Genomic DNA, 18,829 nt, shown 5'->3' on the forward strand with positions numbered 1-18,829 from the left:
GGAGACGTAGACTAGGCACGTGAGGTGTGTTCAGTCTATTTGAGAGGCAGCGGAGCTGAATGATTCAGAGCCTGGACTCAGAAGCGCTTCTACTGTCATCTGTGTGATGTCAGGTCTCCCCTGTTAATCCAGGGAGCATAATGGCACCTGTCTTACACACTTGTCATGGGAATTCAATCAGCAAAGCAGTGTGGCCTGTCCAGGACGGCCTGGGTTTCGTTATGGGGTGAGGCAGCCTTGGGAGATGAGTCTGGAAATGGTAGGCAGGGATCTGGCATTCCTTGCAAAAGCAAGGCGACCCTGTGGCCGGCCCCAGGGGAGAGCCGTCTCCTGCTCCATCGGTGATTCTGTTCTTCTGTCCTTGTCCCAGGCATCTTGCACAAAGGGAACGGGGAGAACCAGTTTGTGTCTCAGCAGCCTCCTGTCATCGGGAGCGTCATGGGCAACGGGCGCCGGAGAAGCATCTCCTGCCCCAGCTGCAACGGCCTTGCTGACGGCAACAAGCTCCTGGCTCCCGTGGCCCTCACGTGCGGCTCCGACGGGAGCCTCTACGTGGGAGATTTCAACTACATCCGAAGGATCTTCCCCTCCGGGAACGTCACCAACATCCTGGAGTTGAGGTATGTGAGGGGAGGCCTCCCTCACGGTTCCTAATATGTCCCTTTGCCATCCTGTGGGCCCACCTGGCGTGACCCACCAGCCCGAGAAGGGGACAGGACAGAGCCTCACCTGTCACTCCCCAGAGACCAAACTATGAGCTGGGGGCTCTGGGGAAGCAGGTGCTGCTTTTCACGGGGCACTGCAATGAAGACAAACTGCCCTTGGGACAGGGAGATATCTTGGCATCCAGAGGATGTAGAAGGCTGCCAGCAACCGAGAAGCCCTTGGAAGCCCTTGAATCTTTTTTCTGTTTCCTGGCACCAAACTGATTGGAATTCATCACATGAGTCTTTTTATAAGGACAAGGGATGGTGTCACGGACTAGGCCCTGGTGCCAGTGTTACCAAGCCTGGCCCTGTTACTTAACACGTGTCAGAGTTAGGAGAAGTTCCCTGCAGCTGCCCCATACTGAGATAAGGCCCACAGGCTGCTCCTAAGACGCAGAGGTGCAGCAGAGCCAGCTGTCAGCCTCTCCTTGTCCCCACTCTGACCATGAGGGATGGAGCACAGCACACTCACAGCTCGGGGAAGGGCCTCATATGTTGGATGTCTCTATGCCTCCCTAAACCAGATCTTTTCGGAACCAGACCACTGTCACAGGGTGGGTTCCAGGGTTATAGAGAAGCTGTGGCTAGAGACGGGGCAGCCCCACTCTCCCTTTCAGGAGAAATTGTACCAAGTTCCTCACAACTGTTTTAGGGATTGGGATCTGCCCATCTCCTGGGCTGGGGTCCATGTGAGCAGGATGGGCCCTTGAGCTGGAAAGTGGCCAGGGGAAAAGGAAGCTCTCTTTTTGCGAGGCCTCTTCTATTTGCCTAGTATAACAGTTCTGCAAGATATGTATTACTATTGCCCTGACAAATAAGATAAAGGAGACTCAGGGAATTTAAGGAATCTGCCCAAGGTCCAGCTTGGCAGGCCCAGCCCAGAAGGCCATCACGCAGTCTGCCTCACCCAAGAATTGTCACATGGCCCGGTGAGGACCACTGTGGCTGAATGCCATGTTTAGTTATTCCCGGGAGGTAAGTGCCCGCTGAGAGTCTCACTCTGCAGCACACACGAGAGAGGAGGGGAAGGCTCACTGGCTGACCACAGCTGTCACGGCCCTCAAGATGAGGGTGCTGGTACTCACCGACCCACACAGGGACGAAGGAACAAGAAGGTCTTTGGCCACGAGAAAATCAGAAGCTCACGTTCTGTAGACTCACAGGAAATCAGGTATCAGGCTGAATGAGAAGCAGGCCACTGATGGGATATTATCTGCCTTTTTTTCTCTCTTTTATGAGTTTGACCAGTGTAGACATCTGCCAGAGAAGAGGGAACTCTTGAGTGTATTTGCTTTAGTCAGCTGCTCATATTATCTTTCTCTTTCCCGTGCCATGATGGAAAGAGCCGTGGGCTACGGGGTCATCCCACCTTGGCAGAGAAACTAGAAGTGGACCACATACCCTCTCTGGGCCTCCATTTTCACATCTTTTAAATAAGAGACCCCCGTTTTCTCTGTCTCCCTGCCGCAGCTGTGGGGAGATTGTGAAAGACAGTGGGTAAGGAAGGGAGGAGTAAATTAAATTGGGAAAGAAAAATTTGTCGACATACTATCATCTTGGTATATTTTCTTCCAGTCTTTTTTCCCAGGTCTGTTTCTCTGTGTCACCCTCTCCCTTCTAATTAGAGTGTATCTCCAGTTCTGTATTCTATTCTGAGGAGGATTGTGGTGGGCTACGCAGGTTTGGGTAGCTCTCCCTCGGGCAGTGTGCACACAGAGATGCAGCTTTGAGTGTGTGTATCTCTGGGAGTGCTTCTCTGTACAGGGGAGGGAATCGACTGTTCCAGCCTCTGTCTTACCCTGGTGAAAGCAGCCTGGGTCAACCTCATCCTCTTCCCGTAAGTCAGCAGTGTTGACGCAGGTGAAACCATGCCTCTTCTGTGATACGTAGCTGCTTATAAGTGAGCTCACTGACAAGTAATCGCCAATATGAAATATATCAGTGTCAGAGCTGCTAAGTCTTTATTTATTATAATATTGTACAGGACCATTGCTGTCAAGTTTTCAGGCTGCTAATAATGCTTCTAACCCTGCTGCTAACACTTCATTCTTTCTTCTATTCCCTGCTCTCCTGTCTTCTGTCAGAAATAAAGATTTCAGACATAGGTAAGCCAACCGGTGGAGAATTTCCTGTCTCTCCCCTGCCTTGTTGCATGCTGTATGGTAAGCTGCACCTGTCAATTTCAGATCGCTCAATGGCAAACGAATCCTGTGTGATTGGATCGGATTGGGGGTACATCAGCTACAATGAGAGAAAGTCATTAATAATGGTGGGGGTGAGTGGGGAGAGCCTGAACTCCTTTCATCTCTACCAAAGTGCAGCACTTACTCTGGTAGTTTGTGGACATGACAGACTGAGTAATAGGGGGAAATTTTAACCTTGGCATAGTAATTTGAACACCCCAGTCTGCTTATCCTCAGAATGAATGAGGACATTATCCTGTGTTGAGTGACTTGGAGGGTCACAGTGGGAAGTCCTGAGAACGTCTCATTCAGGCAAAGATCCTGGAAGAAGACAGGCTTCAGATTTGTATTTCTGTGGGCATTCCAGGTGCCTTGGCTTTGGAGGCTGGGTTGCTAGGGGACCTCTCCAGAAGGTCTGCCAGCAAGGAGAGAATGGGGGAATTTCCAGACCATACAGACCACCCAAAGGGAGCAACCCCCAAACAGGAACTTTGTCACAGAGTAGATTTGTCGTGTAGGCTCACAGTGACCCTGCGGCAAGCAGAAGTGGTCCTCGTCAGACGCACCGAGAGGAACGTCTGCCTCTCAGCATCCCCTGTCATTGTGGCACTCGTCTGACTCCTGGGTAATGGTCAGGGTCCCCAAGCCTCAGAGTCCCCAAGCCTCACACACATCTGGGTGACTTGAAAGTAGCCATGGCAGGTGGGGATGTGGCTCGCACTGCTACCCAGGTGACTCTCAGTTATCCACGTGTGGCTCAGATCAAAGTGGCACATGGGGTGGTGCTTACTTGGGATAAGGATGGTAGAAAGAGTCAGACAGACCCAGAAATATAATCATGTTTATGTCCATGTCTATATAGTTATTAATGTAATTAACAACTGTATAGATATAGTTAGATATAGTATTAATGTAACAATCATATATAGTCTTTTAAGGTAATAATAATAATATGTAGAGAGCATTTAATGTGTAGCAGAGAGGGGGTTAAGTGTTTTACATGGATTATAGCAGTTCAGCCCCAAACCGCCCTGTGAAGTAGGTATTCATGATACACCCAATTTACAGATGAGAAAACTGAAGCTCCCCAACTGTGTGACCTTGAAAAACTTATTTCATCTGTCTGATCATTAGTTTCTAACTTGAGGATAATAAAATCTCCCTTGGAGAGAGGAGCACTAATGATTTATTATTATTATTACTATTATTATCATCATCATAACAATTATATGATGATGATTATGACTCCATTTTTCCCCAAAAAGGAATTCAGTCCTCTTACAACCAAAGACACATGTATTAAAGTAAATAACATAGAGTTTGGGAGCAAGAGAAAAAAGGAGGAAACACATATATGTGATTACACATCAAATAAGACTCTGAGCTTCCTGGAAGCCAGATTAAACAGGGAAACATAATTGTTTCCATGGTTTACATCATCAGAAATGGGAAAATATGCCCACTTCTAAGCAGAGGAATATTTTTTCCTGACACTGAAATAGAAAAGAGATTTCCAAAGATCTTTGTATGGATGATAACTGAACTATGAATTGATATGTGCCCTCAAGTTCAGTTTTATAGAAAACACAGTACATTTCATATGAAAATCTTGGATGAAAACCTAGCATTTATCATTAAAACCTCCCCAGTCAGTGTTGGTAACTGCCTGGGACACAGCCGGGATACAGGGGGACCTAGCCGGGAAGAGTTAGGAGCCAGGGCACTTGTCCAGCTTTGCTGTGTATTCGTGCGGCCTTGGGCTGGTCACTTAGCTTTTCTGGTTTCCAACTGCATCATCTATAGATTGAGAGAGTTGTGGCTTTGGTACCTTTTGTCTCTGACTCTTAGCAACCTTTTGATGTATCCATGGTGTGATTTCAGGGCTGGATTCCTGCCCTCTCTCAGTTCATTGTTTTCTCACGTGCTAAAACCTATTTCGAAAGTGAACCAAAGCGGAAGGGAAAAACAATTTTTTTTCTGCCTTCCAGTTTTCTAAAGACAATCAGGAGGGAAAAGACCAGGGCTCCGGCTCTGATTTTAACTGGTACCTGGATATTGGTAAATCCCTTCCTCTCTCAGAGCCTTAGTGTTCCCATCAGTAAATGCCAGAAGTAGATTAAAGAAATTCTAAAATTGTGTCCTCTTCGTCCATTAGCATTTACTGTTCCAGCTGCTCCCAGGGATAGCATTTGGCTCCAGGCTGGTGCCCTTAGCCTGTGGGTGTGTGTCTCTTTCTTTGACCTTTACAGCCTCTAATTCAGCTCACCATACTGGACATGCTCAGCACAGAGACCCCCACCCTGGTCCTTTGGGTATCTTCCTCCCTGCGTCCCTTCAGGGAACAAGGATTCTCACCTCTTCCCAGATCTCTCCCCTAGGGTCACGGAGGAATGTCTGAAGCCTGTTGTTCAGAAGTACATTTGAACTCAGTTCTCCATCAAACCCAGCCACACAGATTATATTAACCCTGAGAGAGACCTTAATTGCCTCGGAAAATAGGTTAGACAGACAGTATTAAGTATGACATACTTGTCTTTCCAATTGTGCAGTAACATAAATGTTCTGGAGGTTTCGTAAGGTGACCAGCTGCCATTAATTGGGCATTTTTATTTTTTAATAGAACAGGCACTATGCTCAAAGATTTACATTCTTTATAGAATTTTGTCCTCAAAGTAGCCCTTTGAAATAGATGTGATTATTCCCATTTCTAAGATGAAAAAAACTGAGGCTCAGAGTAATGAAGTAATTTGCCCAAGGTCACCTACCAAGTGGGTGGTGGAGCTGGTATTTGAAAACCATGTCTGTGTGGTTCCAATGCTCAAGCTCTTCCCACTTGTTCTGAGAACCAGTGAATCAAGTTCTGCCAGGGCTGCTACATGACATGGGTAAAGGACACTCCTTTGCACAAGCAGATCTTACTCTGAGACAGAGGGAGAATGCTCACTCACAAGCAGGGAATAGATTGCCTTTCGTCCCAAGAGACTTCTGGGCTCACAGCTCCTACTAGGAAATTCCCTGCATTGTCCAGAAAGAGGGCAGAGTGAGGCTTCACTGCAGCTCATTAACTTCAGGATTGCTACCTTATAGCCTCTAAGATTTTACGTAGCTTCCAGAGATACCAGGCTTATGTTTAAGGAAGTAGAAAAGAAGGACCGTACTCTATGCCCAGCCCTCCTCAGGATACTGGGGATCAGAATCGGATCAGACGCGGTCCCCTGTTCACAGAACCAGGCGTGGGGTCTCAGGGGGTAGGCCGTCTCCCGTCTCATGCATTTATGGCTTGCAGAGTATTCTAAGTAAGGCCCTGCTCCTCCAAGTACAGATAAGCAACATCGGCATCCTCTGAGAACTTGTTAGAAATGCAGGCTCTCAGGCCACACCCAGAACTGCTGAACTGAAATCTTCCTTTTAGCATGATTCGTGGGTACATTAAAGTTTGAAAAGCACTGCTCCTAAAGCCATGGCTTCCAAATCTAGCTGTGCCTCAGAATCACTGGAGTGATGTTAAAGGGACAGATGCCCAGGCCCTTCGGATGTGATGGGTGAGGCTTTTTTAAAAAAGCTTTCCAGGTGAACCTGATGTGTAGCCATATTGAGAACCATCACCCTAAGACCCTTAGCGGTGGATGTTTCCTGTCTATAATCCCAGAGAGGCGGATCATCATTCACTCACTGATTCATAAATTCAGCAGGCCTTTCTGGAACACTAACTCTGCACCAGCCCAGTGCTAAGCACCAGGGCCTTGAAGCCAGGCCCTGCCCTTGAGGAGTCCAAGATGTCCTTGAGGAGACAGACAACTAAGCAGAAAAGGGTCTTAAGGTGCTAGAAGTACTAAAAGTATAGTCTGCTGAGGGTCTCGTGGGACCACAACAAAAGAAAGAGGGCAAAGCAGGGTGCCAGGAATCCAGGAATGGTAGGTATTCCAGATGAGGTGATGCAGGAGCTAAATCCCAAGAGATGAGCAGGTGCTCCAGAGAGAAAGGCAGGGGAGCTTTCTAGGCCCTGAGAAGCAGTGTGGGGAAGTAGAACGAACACAGACTTCAATGTCCAGCAGATCCGAGATGGAAATCCACCATGCCACTTAGCAGGTTCTGGCCCTGCTCAAGTCACTTCGCCTCTCTCATCTCATTTCTGAAAGTTTTTTTTAAATAAATAAATAAAAAGCACCTACCTTCTGTGGTAGTTGTAACGAAAATGAGGTCGTGCGTATAAAATGCTAGCACAGTGTCTGGGACAAATCGGCACCTGGAGGTAGCAGCAGATGCTTCCGTACCAGCAGCGGGCAGCTCTGGTCGTGCTGCTCCTGGGAGAGGTCCAGGCTCCCGGTGCAGGTGGCCTGAGGAAGAAGTGAGCTGAAGATTATCCAAGAGCTCTCTGCCAACTGGAAAGGGCTGTTGAGCTGGATAATTTCATTTGATCCTAATGACAATCCTGTGAGCAAAGCAGAGCAGAGATGCCATCATTCGACCCTGAGGGACCCACCGCTTGGACGATTTAGGTGACTCGCCCAAGGGAGAACCCACATCCTCTCAGTTCAAAGCTAGTGCTTTCTCTCCTGCACTTAACTGACCCCCCAACTGCAAATTTGTCCTTGAGCACAAAAGAGGGGGCCACGGGACAATCCTGACAATGCCACCCTCTTCTGGAATTCACGGACCTGAGAAACGTCACCTAAGTGGCACTTCTCCAGGGCAGTGCAGAAGGACATGAGCTGAAACCTCGGGGGGCTAATCTAAGTGGACAGGGCCCCCCACCATACTCCCTCAAGGACCTATTTTCTGCCAAGGTGGATAGCAACCATTTATCATGAGTGATAACGCGAAGAGATGAAGTAATCACCCCCTCCTCCAGCTGTCGTCAGGAAGCAGAAAGATCAAGGCTGCCCCAGCATTGCAGAGTAGGATCTAAGGTCACTGCATTTTATTTAGCCAGAATCAGTGTCATCTGGGAAGATTAAATCTGTGTTGCATTATAGGGCTAATCACAGGGGACATTTCAAGATAAACAGGACCTCTCTCCTGTTACCACCACCCCCAAAGGAGAAGTAAAAAAAAAAAAAGCTAAGTAATTTGATTGAAAATACTGTTTAAATAAACTAAAAATGGAGAGTCCGTCCACTTAATGGCTGCTGTGGGCTAGAAGGCACCAAGCTGAACATTGGAAATACAGAAAAGAATAAAACCCCGTCTCTTCCCACCAAGTATTGACAGGATTTGGGAGACAGACACATAAATAAATAGCCACAGCATTATGTTAAGTGTCCTGTAACCCAGATATGAACAGATATGAATCTCAGGGAAGGTTTCCCAGCAAAGGTACCATTTGAGCTGACACCTGAAGAATGAGTAGCAGTTCAGCAGGCTAAGAAAGGGAGGGCACGGGGTATTCCCCAGAGCAGGAAGAACAGGGGCAAAGAGGCGTGATGGCGCATTTGAGGGACAAGTTGTCAGAATGTCTGAGGACAGAGTGTCTGTGAGGAAGTGGCAGGAAAGAGCCTGGGAGGGTAGAGCAGCAGCCCAGCATGAGGGGCCTCGTGTGCTGCCAGGCTGGGGAGTCTGAATTAGCCTGTAAGACATGGAGGGTCCTAGAAGGTCCTGGAAGGGAAAGCGTTGAGGTGACGTGTTCAGTTTGGAGTTAGATCAGGGAGGAATGGCTAGGGGAGGACCCGGGCTGCAGGCAGAGACCTGCCCTTTGTTGAGGAGGTCATGAGACAGTAGGGTCAGGACTAGAGAGGCAGGACAGCTGGAGAAGATCATGTCATCTTAGTCGTATTCAGGGAGAGAAAGCAGGAAGGAAAGCCTTGAGTCTGGAGGCCTGGCCAGTCCCCAAGACACCGCCCAAAGCAAGGGGTGGTTGTGATGAGGAGCAATCAGACTGAGACCTTCAGAGAACCTGACCCTGAAGATTAAAGTGCCTCAGTCTCCATATGTAATTCAAAACACACTAATCTGTAAAATAAAATGTTGTTTTTCAAAAGGACCCAAAACTGGCATGCCTGATGAGATGCAAAATAGCTTCTTCCTAGTCTCTTCTGATCCTCTTACTTGTACCTTGCAGGGGTACAAGAGTGGCCCTACTTTGCTGGTGCTCTAGACACTGCTCAGTCTGTGCCCTGAATCCCCTAGCACGGTGTGTGTCCCACTGTCCTGTGAAAGTGGCCAGCGCCAGGCCATCCAGGCTGAACAGAAGGAGATTCCTTATTGCTTTGAATCAGAAGATTTTCCAGAGACTTGGAACCCCAGAGACTACCAATATTTAGATGCAGTCTGAAGCCCTGGCAATGATCAGGCCACGTGCAGGAACCGATCGTTAGCTTCCCAGGAGTTATGAGTCTGACTCCAGTACAGCCTAGACTTGGAAGAAACTGTAAATCATACTTGGTGATAGGAAAATTCAGCCTTAGTAAGAGATACCTACTCTGTAGTCCTCTCCAAATGCAAAAACAGACATAATGACTAATAATTAAAATAACAATTACGATTATTAAGTACTATGTGCCATGCACTCTGCCGAGTATTTTTCATATATGGTTTTATATAATGTTCCCAATACACCAGCAAGGGAGCTGTTCACATCCCCATTTTGCAGATGGAGAAAACTTGAGGCTCAGAGGCCAGGTAACTTGCCCAGGTTTCAGAACCAGGAAATAACAAAGCTAGACGTGGGACCCAGACTGAGCTGACCCCAGAGCCCACACAGTTTTCCTGCCCAGTGCCTGGAGGCGGTGCCTTGTCTCCATAAGCCCTCTGTACAGTCGTGGCCTAGCTTCGCTTTCTTCTGTTAGCACAGCCTCGTCTTTGTGGCTGTTTTCCAGAAACAGAGCTATCCCCAGCACTGCTCCTCTCTTCCGTTTCTTCTTCCTTGGCTGTTGTTGCAAAGTACAAACTAATCCTGCAGTTCATTTATGTCTGTCTGCAGGAGGGAGCCTGCTGGGCTCCTGATAAGTATAACATGAGCGTCAACAGAAGATGGTTTTGACACTGGATGGTGTCCAGTCTGGCCGAGGCCTTAGCCGTCAGTCCCGAGATGGGGGTGGGGCTGCTGTGGGGGAAGCGTTTGTGTGTCATTTTGTTCTGAAGTGTTTTTTAAAGTCAGAGTCTTTCGTGTTTCTGGTCTGGATTTACAGGCCACCTCTGGTAAGCCTCACGGATAATCTTCTTAAGAAAACACGTATTGAGCACCTGATATGGGCATGGCACTGGGCATCACGGTCTTTGGCAAGAGGCGTTTGCATTCATAGCTGGGTGGGAGGGATAGTTAGGCCAACCAGAGAGGTCAGAAGAATTGGGCAACCATCACCCCAAATAGAGACATTGTCCCCGTAAGACTTTTTTACTTGGACTCAAGTTGTGCATCTCCGGCTGCCTGTTAGGAAAGAAGAAAGTGCTCACCGACTGCCGTGTCGTTGTTTTGCAGTCACACTCCGGCGCACAAATACTACCTGACCGCAGACCCCACGAGCGGGGCTGTCTTCCTTTCGGACACCAACAGCCGGCGGGTCTTCAAGATCAAGTCCACCGTGGTGGTGAAGGACCTCGTCAAGAACTCCGAGGTGGTGGCGGGGACAGGTGACCAGTGCCTCCCCTTTGATGACACTCGCTGTGGGGATGGTGGAAAAGCCACGGAAGCCACACTGACCAATCCCAGGGGTAAGGCCTTGCTTTTAAACACTCTCAGTAACATTTATTGGGGTATTTTCCATTTCCAAAAGACATATCTGTTTATCATTACAAAAAATGTTGGAAAACGCTAAGAACTCTATGGAGGAAAGTTTAAATTGTCATAATTCCACCTGCCAGAAATATTCCCAGTTAACATTTCCTGTCTTTCCCCCTAGTCTTTTTTCTTAAGTGTTCTTGTGCATGTAATGCTCACCAGAAACAAACAAAATGAAATCACATTAAACAACCTGTTTTAGCAACCTACTTTTTTTCCTAAGTGATATATCGCAAATGTTTCTCCATGTCATTAAAGAGTCTTTGGTGTACTTGCTTTTAATAGCTATATATTATCCCAGCAAATGGATGTCCCATTATTTATTTATCAATACCCTCCTGCTGGATATTTATGCTACCTTTCATGTTATTGTTTGATAAAAACATGGAAGTGTATCATCTTTGCACATGTTCATGTGCTATAGGATGGGTTAACTCTAAGCTTCAATTCTGAGTGCTTCAAAAAGTTGGACCTCTTCATACCCACAATCACTTTCCATTCACTCATTCAGCAAGTATTTACTGAGCATGCAGTGCAATGTACTTGCATAAATAAGTTTACTGTAGCAGAAAAATAAGACTTGAATGTGAATCTCTCAGATGGGAGAGGGGGAGAAGTGCTCCCTGAGATGCAAGGAGAAAGAACTGTGCATGGGAGTCCAGAGCCAAGGGAGGTCCCTGTGTCCAAGAGACTGGGAAAGCTTTTTGGAGGAGATGCCATCATTGTCAACAGACACCCATCAGTGTATGTTTACCATGTTGCAGGTCCTAAAGCCAATGACCTATAGTGTCTAAGCCACATGGCCCTTAACAATAAAATAGGAGTAATAGTATCTTCTGTGTCCACCTCCTAGGATTGTTCTGAGGGTCAAAATTAATATATTTCGTACGATGTCCTATAAAAATGTCATGAGTGATAGTTTTTTTTAAATAGTGCCAGATTTCAGGGCGTGGTTTTGAATGAAAGCTGTAGGTTTTCAAATGAAAGCTGACTTACTCCTCCAAAAAGCCACAGTGCACTTCGTACTCAGGAGTCCTATATCTAAATTCAGACATTGCCACCTAATAGCTGTGTGACTTTGGGTGAGTTGCTTAACCTCTCTGAGCCCCATTTACCTCCTCTATGAAATAGAAATATACTATACAGTTGTAGTACAGATTAACTATTACCAGGAATGTAAATGCTTGCTTAGGACAGTAGTACCAGGCACGTGATAAACATCCCATAAATGGTAGTTCGTATTATAATTGTTATATTGTATGTGCAGCATACCATGTATCATTATTTAATAGCGTATGTCTCTACCACATACGTGAAGTGGTCAGCTGGTAACTCCATGGGGTAAATATTGTGACATCTGTGGTTAATCTCCTTCCTAATCGTGATTTCCTAATACTGAAAGAGTAGCCTGGAGTGGAAAGAACACTGGGCTTGCATTTAGGGACCCTGCGTGACAATTCTGCTCTGCCACTCCCGGCTCTTGTGTCCTCCTTCTCTGGGCCTCAGGTTTCCCGTTAGTAAATGTGAGGATTGGGCAAATGGTCCCCGAGAGCCCTTTTGGTCGCAACCTTCTGTTCTCTTAGAATTAAAACAGTTTTTTCTGAGAATTTTTATTTTCTCAAAATCTTTTCTCAGTTGCTCTACACATGTGTGTTCTCCACCCTCCCCTCACAAACACATACACACGCACACATGCACAGATGCAGTGACAATGAAGTCGCCCCAAAGCCTGTAATTAACCCAGATAGAAATGACAAGGGTGCCACGATGTGCAGACACTGTGCAGCAGGGAGGAGAAAAGATGTCCATCTATATAGCACAACAAAAGGAGAAAAAATGAAGTAATTAATCAGGGGACAGATCGCTTCTATTAGCCTGTGCAGCCAACTTTGTAAACAAGAAACCCAATTGTTCCTGGAGCACTCATCAGTCCTAGCAGATGGAAGAGAAAGACTGAGCATAGCCAGGCAGACAAGAAAGCTCCTGTCACGGTGCTTAAAGAATATAATTAATTTACATTCTAGGCAGGGACAGAATAAAGCCTTCCCCCGCTTTGAGGCTGCCGGGTCCTCCGTGAGAAATCACTCTCCAGCCCTGAACAGCCTGGGGAGGGGGCAGGAAGAACCAGAGCTCCCGTGGGTGTTCACACTCAGAGGCCCTTGGGTGTCTTAACTCCGCCCTCCTGACCGGTCATAGACACGTGGGCCCTGAGAGCAAGCACAAAGTGGGTTTCATGTTCTCATAATTATAAGTCCTTAACAATTATTGAGGGCTAACTATTACAGGTCAGACATTATTGTCCACATTTTATCCATGAAGAAACTGAGACTTGGAAGTAAAGTGATTCCCCTGAGGTTATACAACTGGAAAGCTTTATACTTCAAGTGTCTCCACCTCTGTGAAGCTTTTTCTGATCCTTCTCTCAGTTCCTGCCCCAGAGAAAACTAAACAGAATGAAACTGACCAGAATCGCCTTTATTTTCCCGTGAACCTTCCCGGCTTCTGTCACTCCCTGGGTCCATTCTCATTCCCAGGCCTCCCCATCTAGACCGTGCTCTCCTCAGGGGCACATCCTGTCTGCCTCTCAGCCCCAGGACCCCTGAGCAGTTCACATTTTGAGGGGGCATGTCTACCTCTCGTGATTCTCGACTTGGGGTATCAATATCACCCATGACTGTTTTTAAAACACAACTTGGTCCCAGTCCCAGCCACCCTATGAACTAGTATTTCCAGGAGTGAGACCAAGCAGGTATATATCAAAAAAAGAAAAATCTTCAGGTGATTCTGATACATATCACCGGTTAAGAAGTACTGATTTACTAGAGTGGTCCTCAAACTTTGATTTGTATCATTATTACCCAAGGTGCTTGTCAAAAATACAGATAGATGCTCAGGCTCCGCTTGAGATTTTCTGAACCAGGTACCTGGGGGGTGCATTTTAGCAAGCTCCCAGGTGATTGTCACACGCATCCAAAAGTGAGCAATATAGATCTAGAACAACCCCTTCATTTCACAGCTGGGAAAACAAATGCAGGGACATCCAGCGACTTGCCTGAGGTCACGCAGCTGGCCGGGGAGAGTCAACAGGTGGGACGGTCTAGCAAATGGAGGAAGTGATGTTGAATAGTAATTGTGACTTCTCCTTTCAGTGTGCCTTTTTTTAGAAATTAAATTCACCAATTTTCCCTACATAAATCCAAAGGATTCTTTTTTTAGGCTCTATAATTCTGAAATAACCAATGAAAGTAAAATAGTAATAGGAAACTCCCTGGAGGTCCAGTGGAAAGGACTCCACACTTCCACTGCAGTGGGCCCGGGTTCCATCCCTGGTCAGGCAACTGAGATCCTGCAAGCCGCGTGGCACAGGCAAAAAAAAAATAAAAAATAAAAATAAAATAGTAATAGACTAGAAAAATGTGAAAGATGATTATCTTGGAAGAAAAGAAAAATTGTTGCCAAAAAGGGATTTGATTATTATAATTACAGGTCTTCAGAAGTAGGTTAATTTAAATAATCCACAGTTTTGACATTGAAAAAGTTCCTCCTTGCCACTACCTGTAGCACTTAACAAACTCCCAGCAGTTATGAGTCCAAGTTGTAGTACATGGCTAAGATGATAAGTAAAAATCTCCAGAGGCAGCAAGGTGGAAGGACCAGAGGGCTGGAGAATCCAAAGACCTGGGTTCTAATCTCTGCTTTGTACAAGCCTCTGGGCAGCTGTCTTCTCGTCTTTAGAAAGGGCATGAATGTTGTGGGAAGAAGCTAATCAAATCATAAAGGGGAGGTGCTCTGTCCACCCGCAAGTTTCCATGAGTATGTGGGTTGTTACCACCTCGAAGGCTGAATTCCCTGTTTTGGCTTCTCTACCCCAGGCATCACGGTGGACAAGTCCGGGCTGATCTACTTCGTGGACGGCACCATGATCAGACGCATTGATCAGAATGGGGTCATCTCCACTCTGCTGGGCTCCAACGATCTTACCTCAGCCCGGCCCCTGAGCTGTGATTCTGTCATGGATATTTCTCAGGTAAAAGGAGAACGCTTCGTCTGCTAGAGCCCTGGGTCTGCACACTCATCCTCTCGCCGGCCCCCAGCCAGCCCGCTGGCCGTTCACCTTTATATTGCACAAGGCTGTAAGCACACTCTTGGTGAAGAGCACTAAGGACACACAGATGGTTAGGGCACGGCACGGTGCTCTGGAAGTTCACCATCAGAGGTGACAAGTGGGTGACAGAAGGAGGCTTGGGGGACAGTGAAGAAATTTGCCCCAGGAAGCCTCGAAGGCAGCAGAGCCTCACACAGTGTGAATTTAAACCCATAACCTTCTGAATTCCCTCTTTGGAAGCACTTACAGATACTTGAACATTGTCTGTTCTCTTTCTAGACTGTAAGCTACATGAGGGCAGGAATTCTGTCCATCTTTTCATCTACTGTAACCAGGGTACCTGGTATGCACAGGAGCACAGCCAATATTTGTTGGTTGATTAGTTGGTTGATTGACTGATTGAATCCCAACTTTGCCATTCACTAGCTGTGTAACTTTAGACACGTTGCTGAGGTCCTTTGAGCCTCACTTTTCATATCTGTAAAATGGAAGTAATTGGCATTGGCCTGGCAGGATTGCCTTAAGAATATGCAAAACGGTGTACGCGGGGCTCCTAGCACTGCTTGGCACTCTGGAGGTGACCGATAAACAGAAATTCTAGTCCTACTTTCACAAAGGAGGTGACATTTATGCCAGGTTTTGAAGGCTGAATAGGAGTTTGTTGGAAGCAAGGAGACATTTCACACAAGGAAACAGCATGTGCAAAGGTACAAAGATGTTAATGGGCCTGGAACGTTCAAGGAACATTGGAAAATTGGGCACTGAGCATAGTGTTCTTGGAAGGAAGTACCAGGAGTTGAAACTGGAGACATGCTTTGGGGCCAGTTAGGGAAGGACTTACCTTACCATACCAGCGTTTGGACCTTAGCAGGTGGGTGCTAGGATCCCAGTGTAGACCCAAGAAAGACACAAGGTTCTGGGTGTTCAGCATGTCCCTGGTTTGTCCTGCAGTGACTTGACAAGGGATGTGTCCTTTATTGCTAGATCCTTTAGCAGGACCTGGCTGGTGCCGAATCAGTGAACGTCCACCTTGCCAACATTAGCAAAACCAAGGAAATAAGGAGGCTCGAATCACATTAGATTTTGAGTTGGTGTCAGCAGTGGGCACACTTAGCTTTTTAAACCCCCTCACTTCTATAGGGGAGCCTGCACACAGGCCCTTTGCCGCTGACCACAGACCTGCTCCTGCTCAGCGGGCGGTGGCTGGGAGGCCTCTCTGGTCATGCCTGCCCCCACTACCGATGTGTGTCGCAGAGCCCCTTCCCCAGAACTCAGGGCTGCTGCCGGTGGCCCAGCAGCCGTGTCCCTTCCCTGTCAGCTGCTTGTGTGCACCAGCACCCTCTGCACCAGCTGATAGAATCGTTATGCTCCAGCGTGGAATCTCTTCTCTGCCACCTGTCTTTCCAGTACGGCAGGCTTCCCCTTGCTGGCTTGAGAGTTTCCCTCTCCAGTCTGTAAGCAAGCATGATTTACCCATCAGGAAGCTGCCACGGCCTGAGGATGTGCGTCCAAGTATTTTCAGTTCTCAGAATGGGCCCTCCACCAGCCAGCAGAGGATGCTGAAAATTTTCAGTCTACACATTGGAAAATTGTTTAACTTTAGCCAGAGCTACTGCCAAGCAGCCCGATCAGAGGCTTGGAAGACAACGGGCATAGAGTGGAGGGGGGAAAAAACCCACCCTTAAATTCAGAAATCCTGGACTGAAATCTCTATGGCCCTGGTCCTCAACCCCCTCCTCTGAATCTAAGCGTGGGATTCTTTTTACCAGACTCTCCAACACAGGCATAAACTCTTATATACATGTACGGGAAGGGGGCCTGGCTTTCATTCTCAGAGCTTCCTCTGTCACAAACACGCAGCTACTTTACTGTGCCCCATGGAGCAGGGAGGTAAGGCAGAGAGGTAAGAGCACAGCTCATGCAAGAGTGCAAAGGGGAAAACCAAGGAACTCTCTGGGAGGAGACAAAGACCAGGCCGGAGGAGAAACTAGAGGGAGGCAGAGAGTAGAGAAGGAACAGAAGATGCTGCAACCTGTTCAAAACGGGGGATTAGTGCTCAACTCTGCAGCCTGTGGCCACCACAGACACAGAGTGTAACTCTGTCCTTAGAGTCCAAAATGACTTCCTGAGAATTTAGTATGTGCCAGGCACTGTTAGAAATGGGAATACAGAAAGGTTACAACTTCACTTTTCTTGTTTAGCTGTCACCATAATCTGTCAAGGTAGGTATTACGTACCCCACTTTATAGATGAGGAAACTGAAGCTTGGCGAAAGAAAATGTGGTTATAAATGCAGAGCCCTGTGCTAGGTTCCCTCAGGGATATGGAAATGAAATTTTTTTATGATATCATGCAAAACACTTTGAACTTCTTTCCCCATATGTAGAAGGTGGTAATAAATATTTCATAAGAGCCTAGCACAGTGTCTGGCAGCTAATAATAGGCTGTAGATATTCATTCTCTTTATAATTTACCAAGAATTTCCTTGTGAGTTGTCTCGTTTGATCCTCACAACTACTCTTATGTAATATTTATTACCACCTTCTACAAATGGGGAAAGAAGTTCAAAGTGTTTATGTAACTTGAGGAAAATCACACCTGTGGACATTGGCAGACTGAGCTAGGAAGTGCGCTGTCCTGACCCCAAACCCCTCGCTCTCTCTATGCCATTCACCAGTCAGTCATTCGTTCATCCATCTGACAATCCATTTTTGCAAATAACTCTGCAACAAGGCAGTCAGCTCAGAGGGCTTTAATAAAGGCACAGAATGATCTGGAGGATGGGGCGAGGGCGCTCCATTCCATCTCAGGACGATAGAAAGTGGGAGCTGGAGGGACCTCAGAAATTGCAAACTCCCGTCCCTCCATTCTGGTGACGGGAAATGAAGCCCCCACAGGATCATCGCTAACAGGGAGGTAAAATCAAAGAATCATAGGTACTTGGTCCAGAGTCATCATGCAGGCACTGTGACTCCAAGGGCACTGCTCCTTCTTTCCCAGGTGCCTGTGTGCACATGGGTGTGCAGGAAAGGCTTGCTCTTCCCTCCTCCCCTCCTTCCTTTCCCTCTCCCTCCCCTGGCACCTCCTCCCCCTGCTCCCCACCCACCCATCAGGGTGCCATCGTCTTTTGACCATAATGACAGGCAGAGAGGTCTCAGCAAGTATGTCCCCAAGGTGCCACAGGACCAGAGGGCATAAAAGATTTAGCAGCCAGTGTTGACAAGAAATGGGCTTTAGGAAACTGAAAATTCCCCTGTCACTTTCAGGTGAACTGCGTTCCTGATGCAGCTGAAGGCATTGGAGATGCTGTGCTCCAGAGACCGCTGGGAAGGGCGAGGGAGGCAGCCCGCCTGCGGGGCGGGGCTCTGGGCTTCGGGATGGGCAGCTGGTGCCTCGGGGGGGCCCCTGCCACTGGGGAACAGAGGGACCCAGGCTGGGGTGAGGGAGCAAGCAGACTCTTGGAGCAACAGCCGTGGGCCGGGGCCTACGCCATCCTGAGAATGGCGCTGAGCTGAAGGGGCAGGTAGATGAAGGTGGCCACATCTCAAATGCATATTATCTCCTGGGGCTTCTTTTTACATTAGTAAACTACCACATGCACATTGCAGAAAATACAAAACATTTAAAATGACATAGAAGAAAGTTAAAATCACCTCTCATCCAGATAACGGTTAACATTTTGGTGTATAGCCCTCAAGCTTTTAATCTCCCTTCTACCCATAATCTATCTAATTTATTGTATTTTTTTCCCCAATTGGGATCACACTGTGCTTACAGGTCTGCAGACCGTTCTTTCCACTTAATACATAGCAAACATCTTCCCATGTCATTAAATATTCATCTATAACATCACTTTGAACTGCTACACAGAGTATTCTATCTTATGGCTGAACTAAATGTACTATAATTTATTTGGCCAATTCTCTGTCATTGGGCATCTGGGTTGGCTGCAGTTTTTTACCGTTATTAAAAATGGCTGTGATGAGCACCTCTGTAGACAGGGGTGTACAAGAGTGGATTTCTGGAAGAGAAGTTGCTTATCCAAAGGTGTATACTTGCTTCAATAAGCCCCAGATTGGACTGAGCGTCAAGGACTAGAAGGGGGCTCAGGCACCTA

The 18,829-nt window shown here is 47.2% G+C and overlaps 1 protein-coding gene across 2 annotated transcripts in view; it reads left to right on the forward strand.

The window, feature by feature from the left end:
• TENM4 (teneurin transmembrane protein 4) overlaps positions 1 to 18,829 on the forward strand; it is a 740,746-nt gene that overhangs the window by 675,944 nt on the left and 45,973 nt on the right. For both annotated transcript variants that reach the window (XM_082410302.1, XM_082410301.1), the window contains 3 exons: positions 371 to 620; positions 10,308 to 10,540; positions 14,480 to 14,634. In XM_082410302.1, the coding sequence (XP_082266428.1) occupies positions 371 to 620; positions 10,308 to 10,540; positions 14,480 to 14,634 (638 nt within the window). The remainder of the gene's footprint in view (positions 1 to 370; positions 621 to 10,307; positions 10,541 to 14,479; positions 14,635 to 18,829) is intronic.

Source organism: Balaenoptera physalus (genome assembly GCF_965194825.1).
Source record: "Balaenoptera physalus genome assembly, chromosome: 10".
NCBI classification, from domain to species: domain Eukaryota; kingdom Metazoa; phylum Chordata; class Mammalia; order Artiodactyla; family Balaenopteridae; genus Balaenoptera; species Balaenoptera physalus.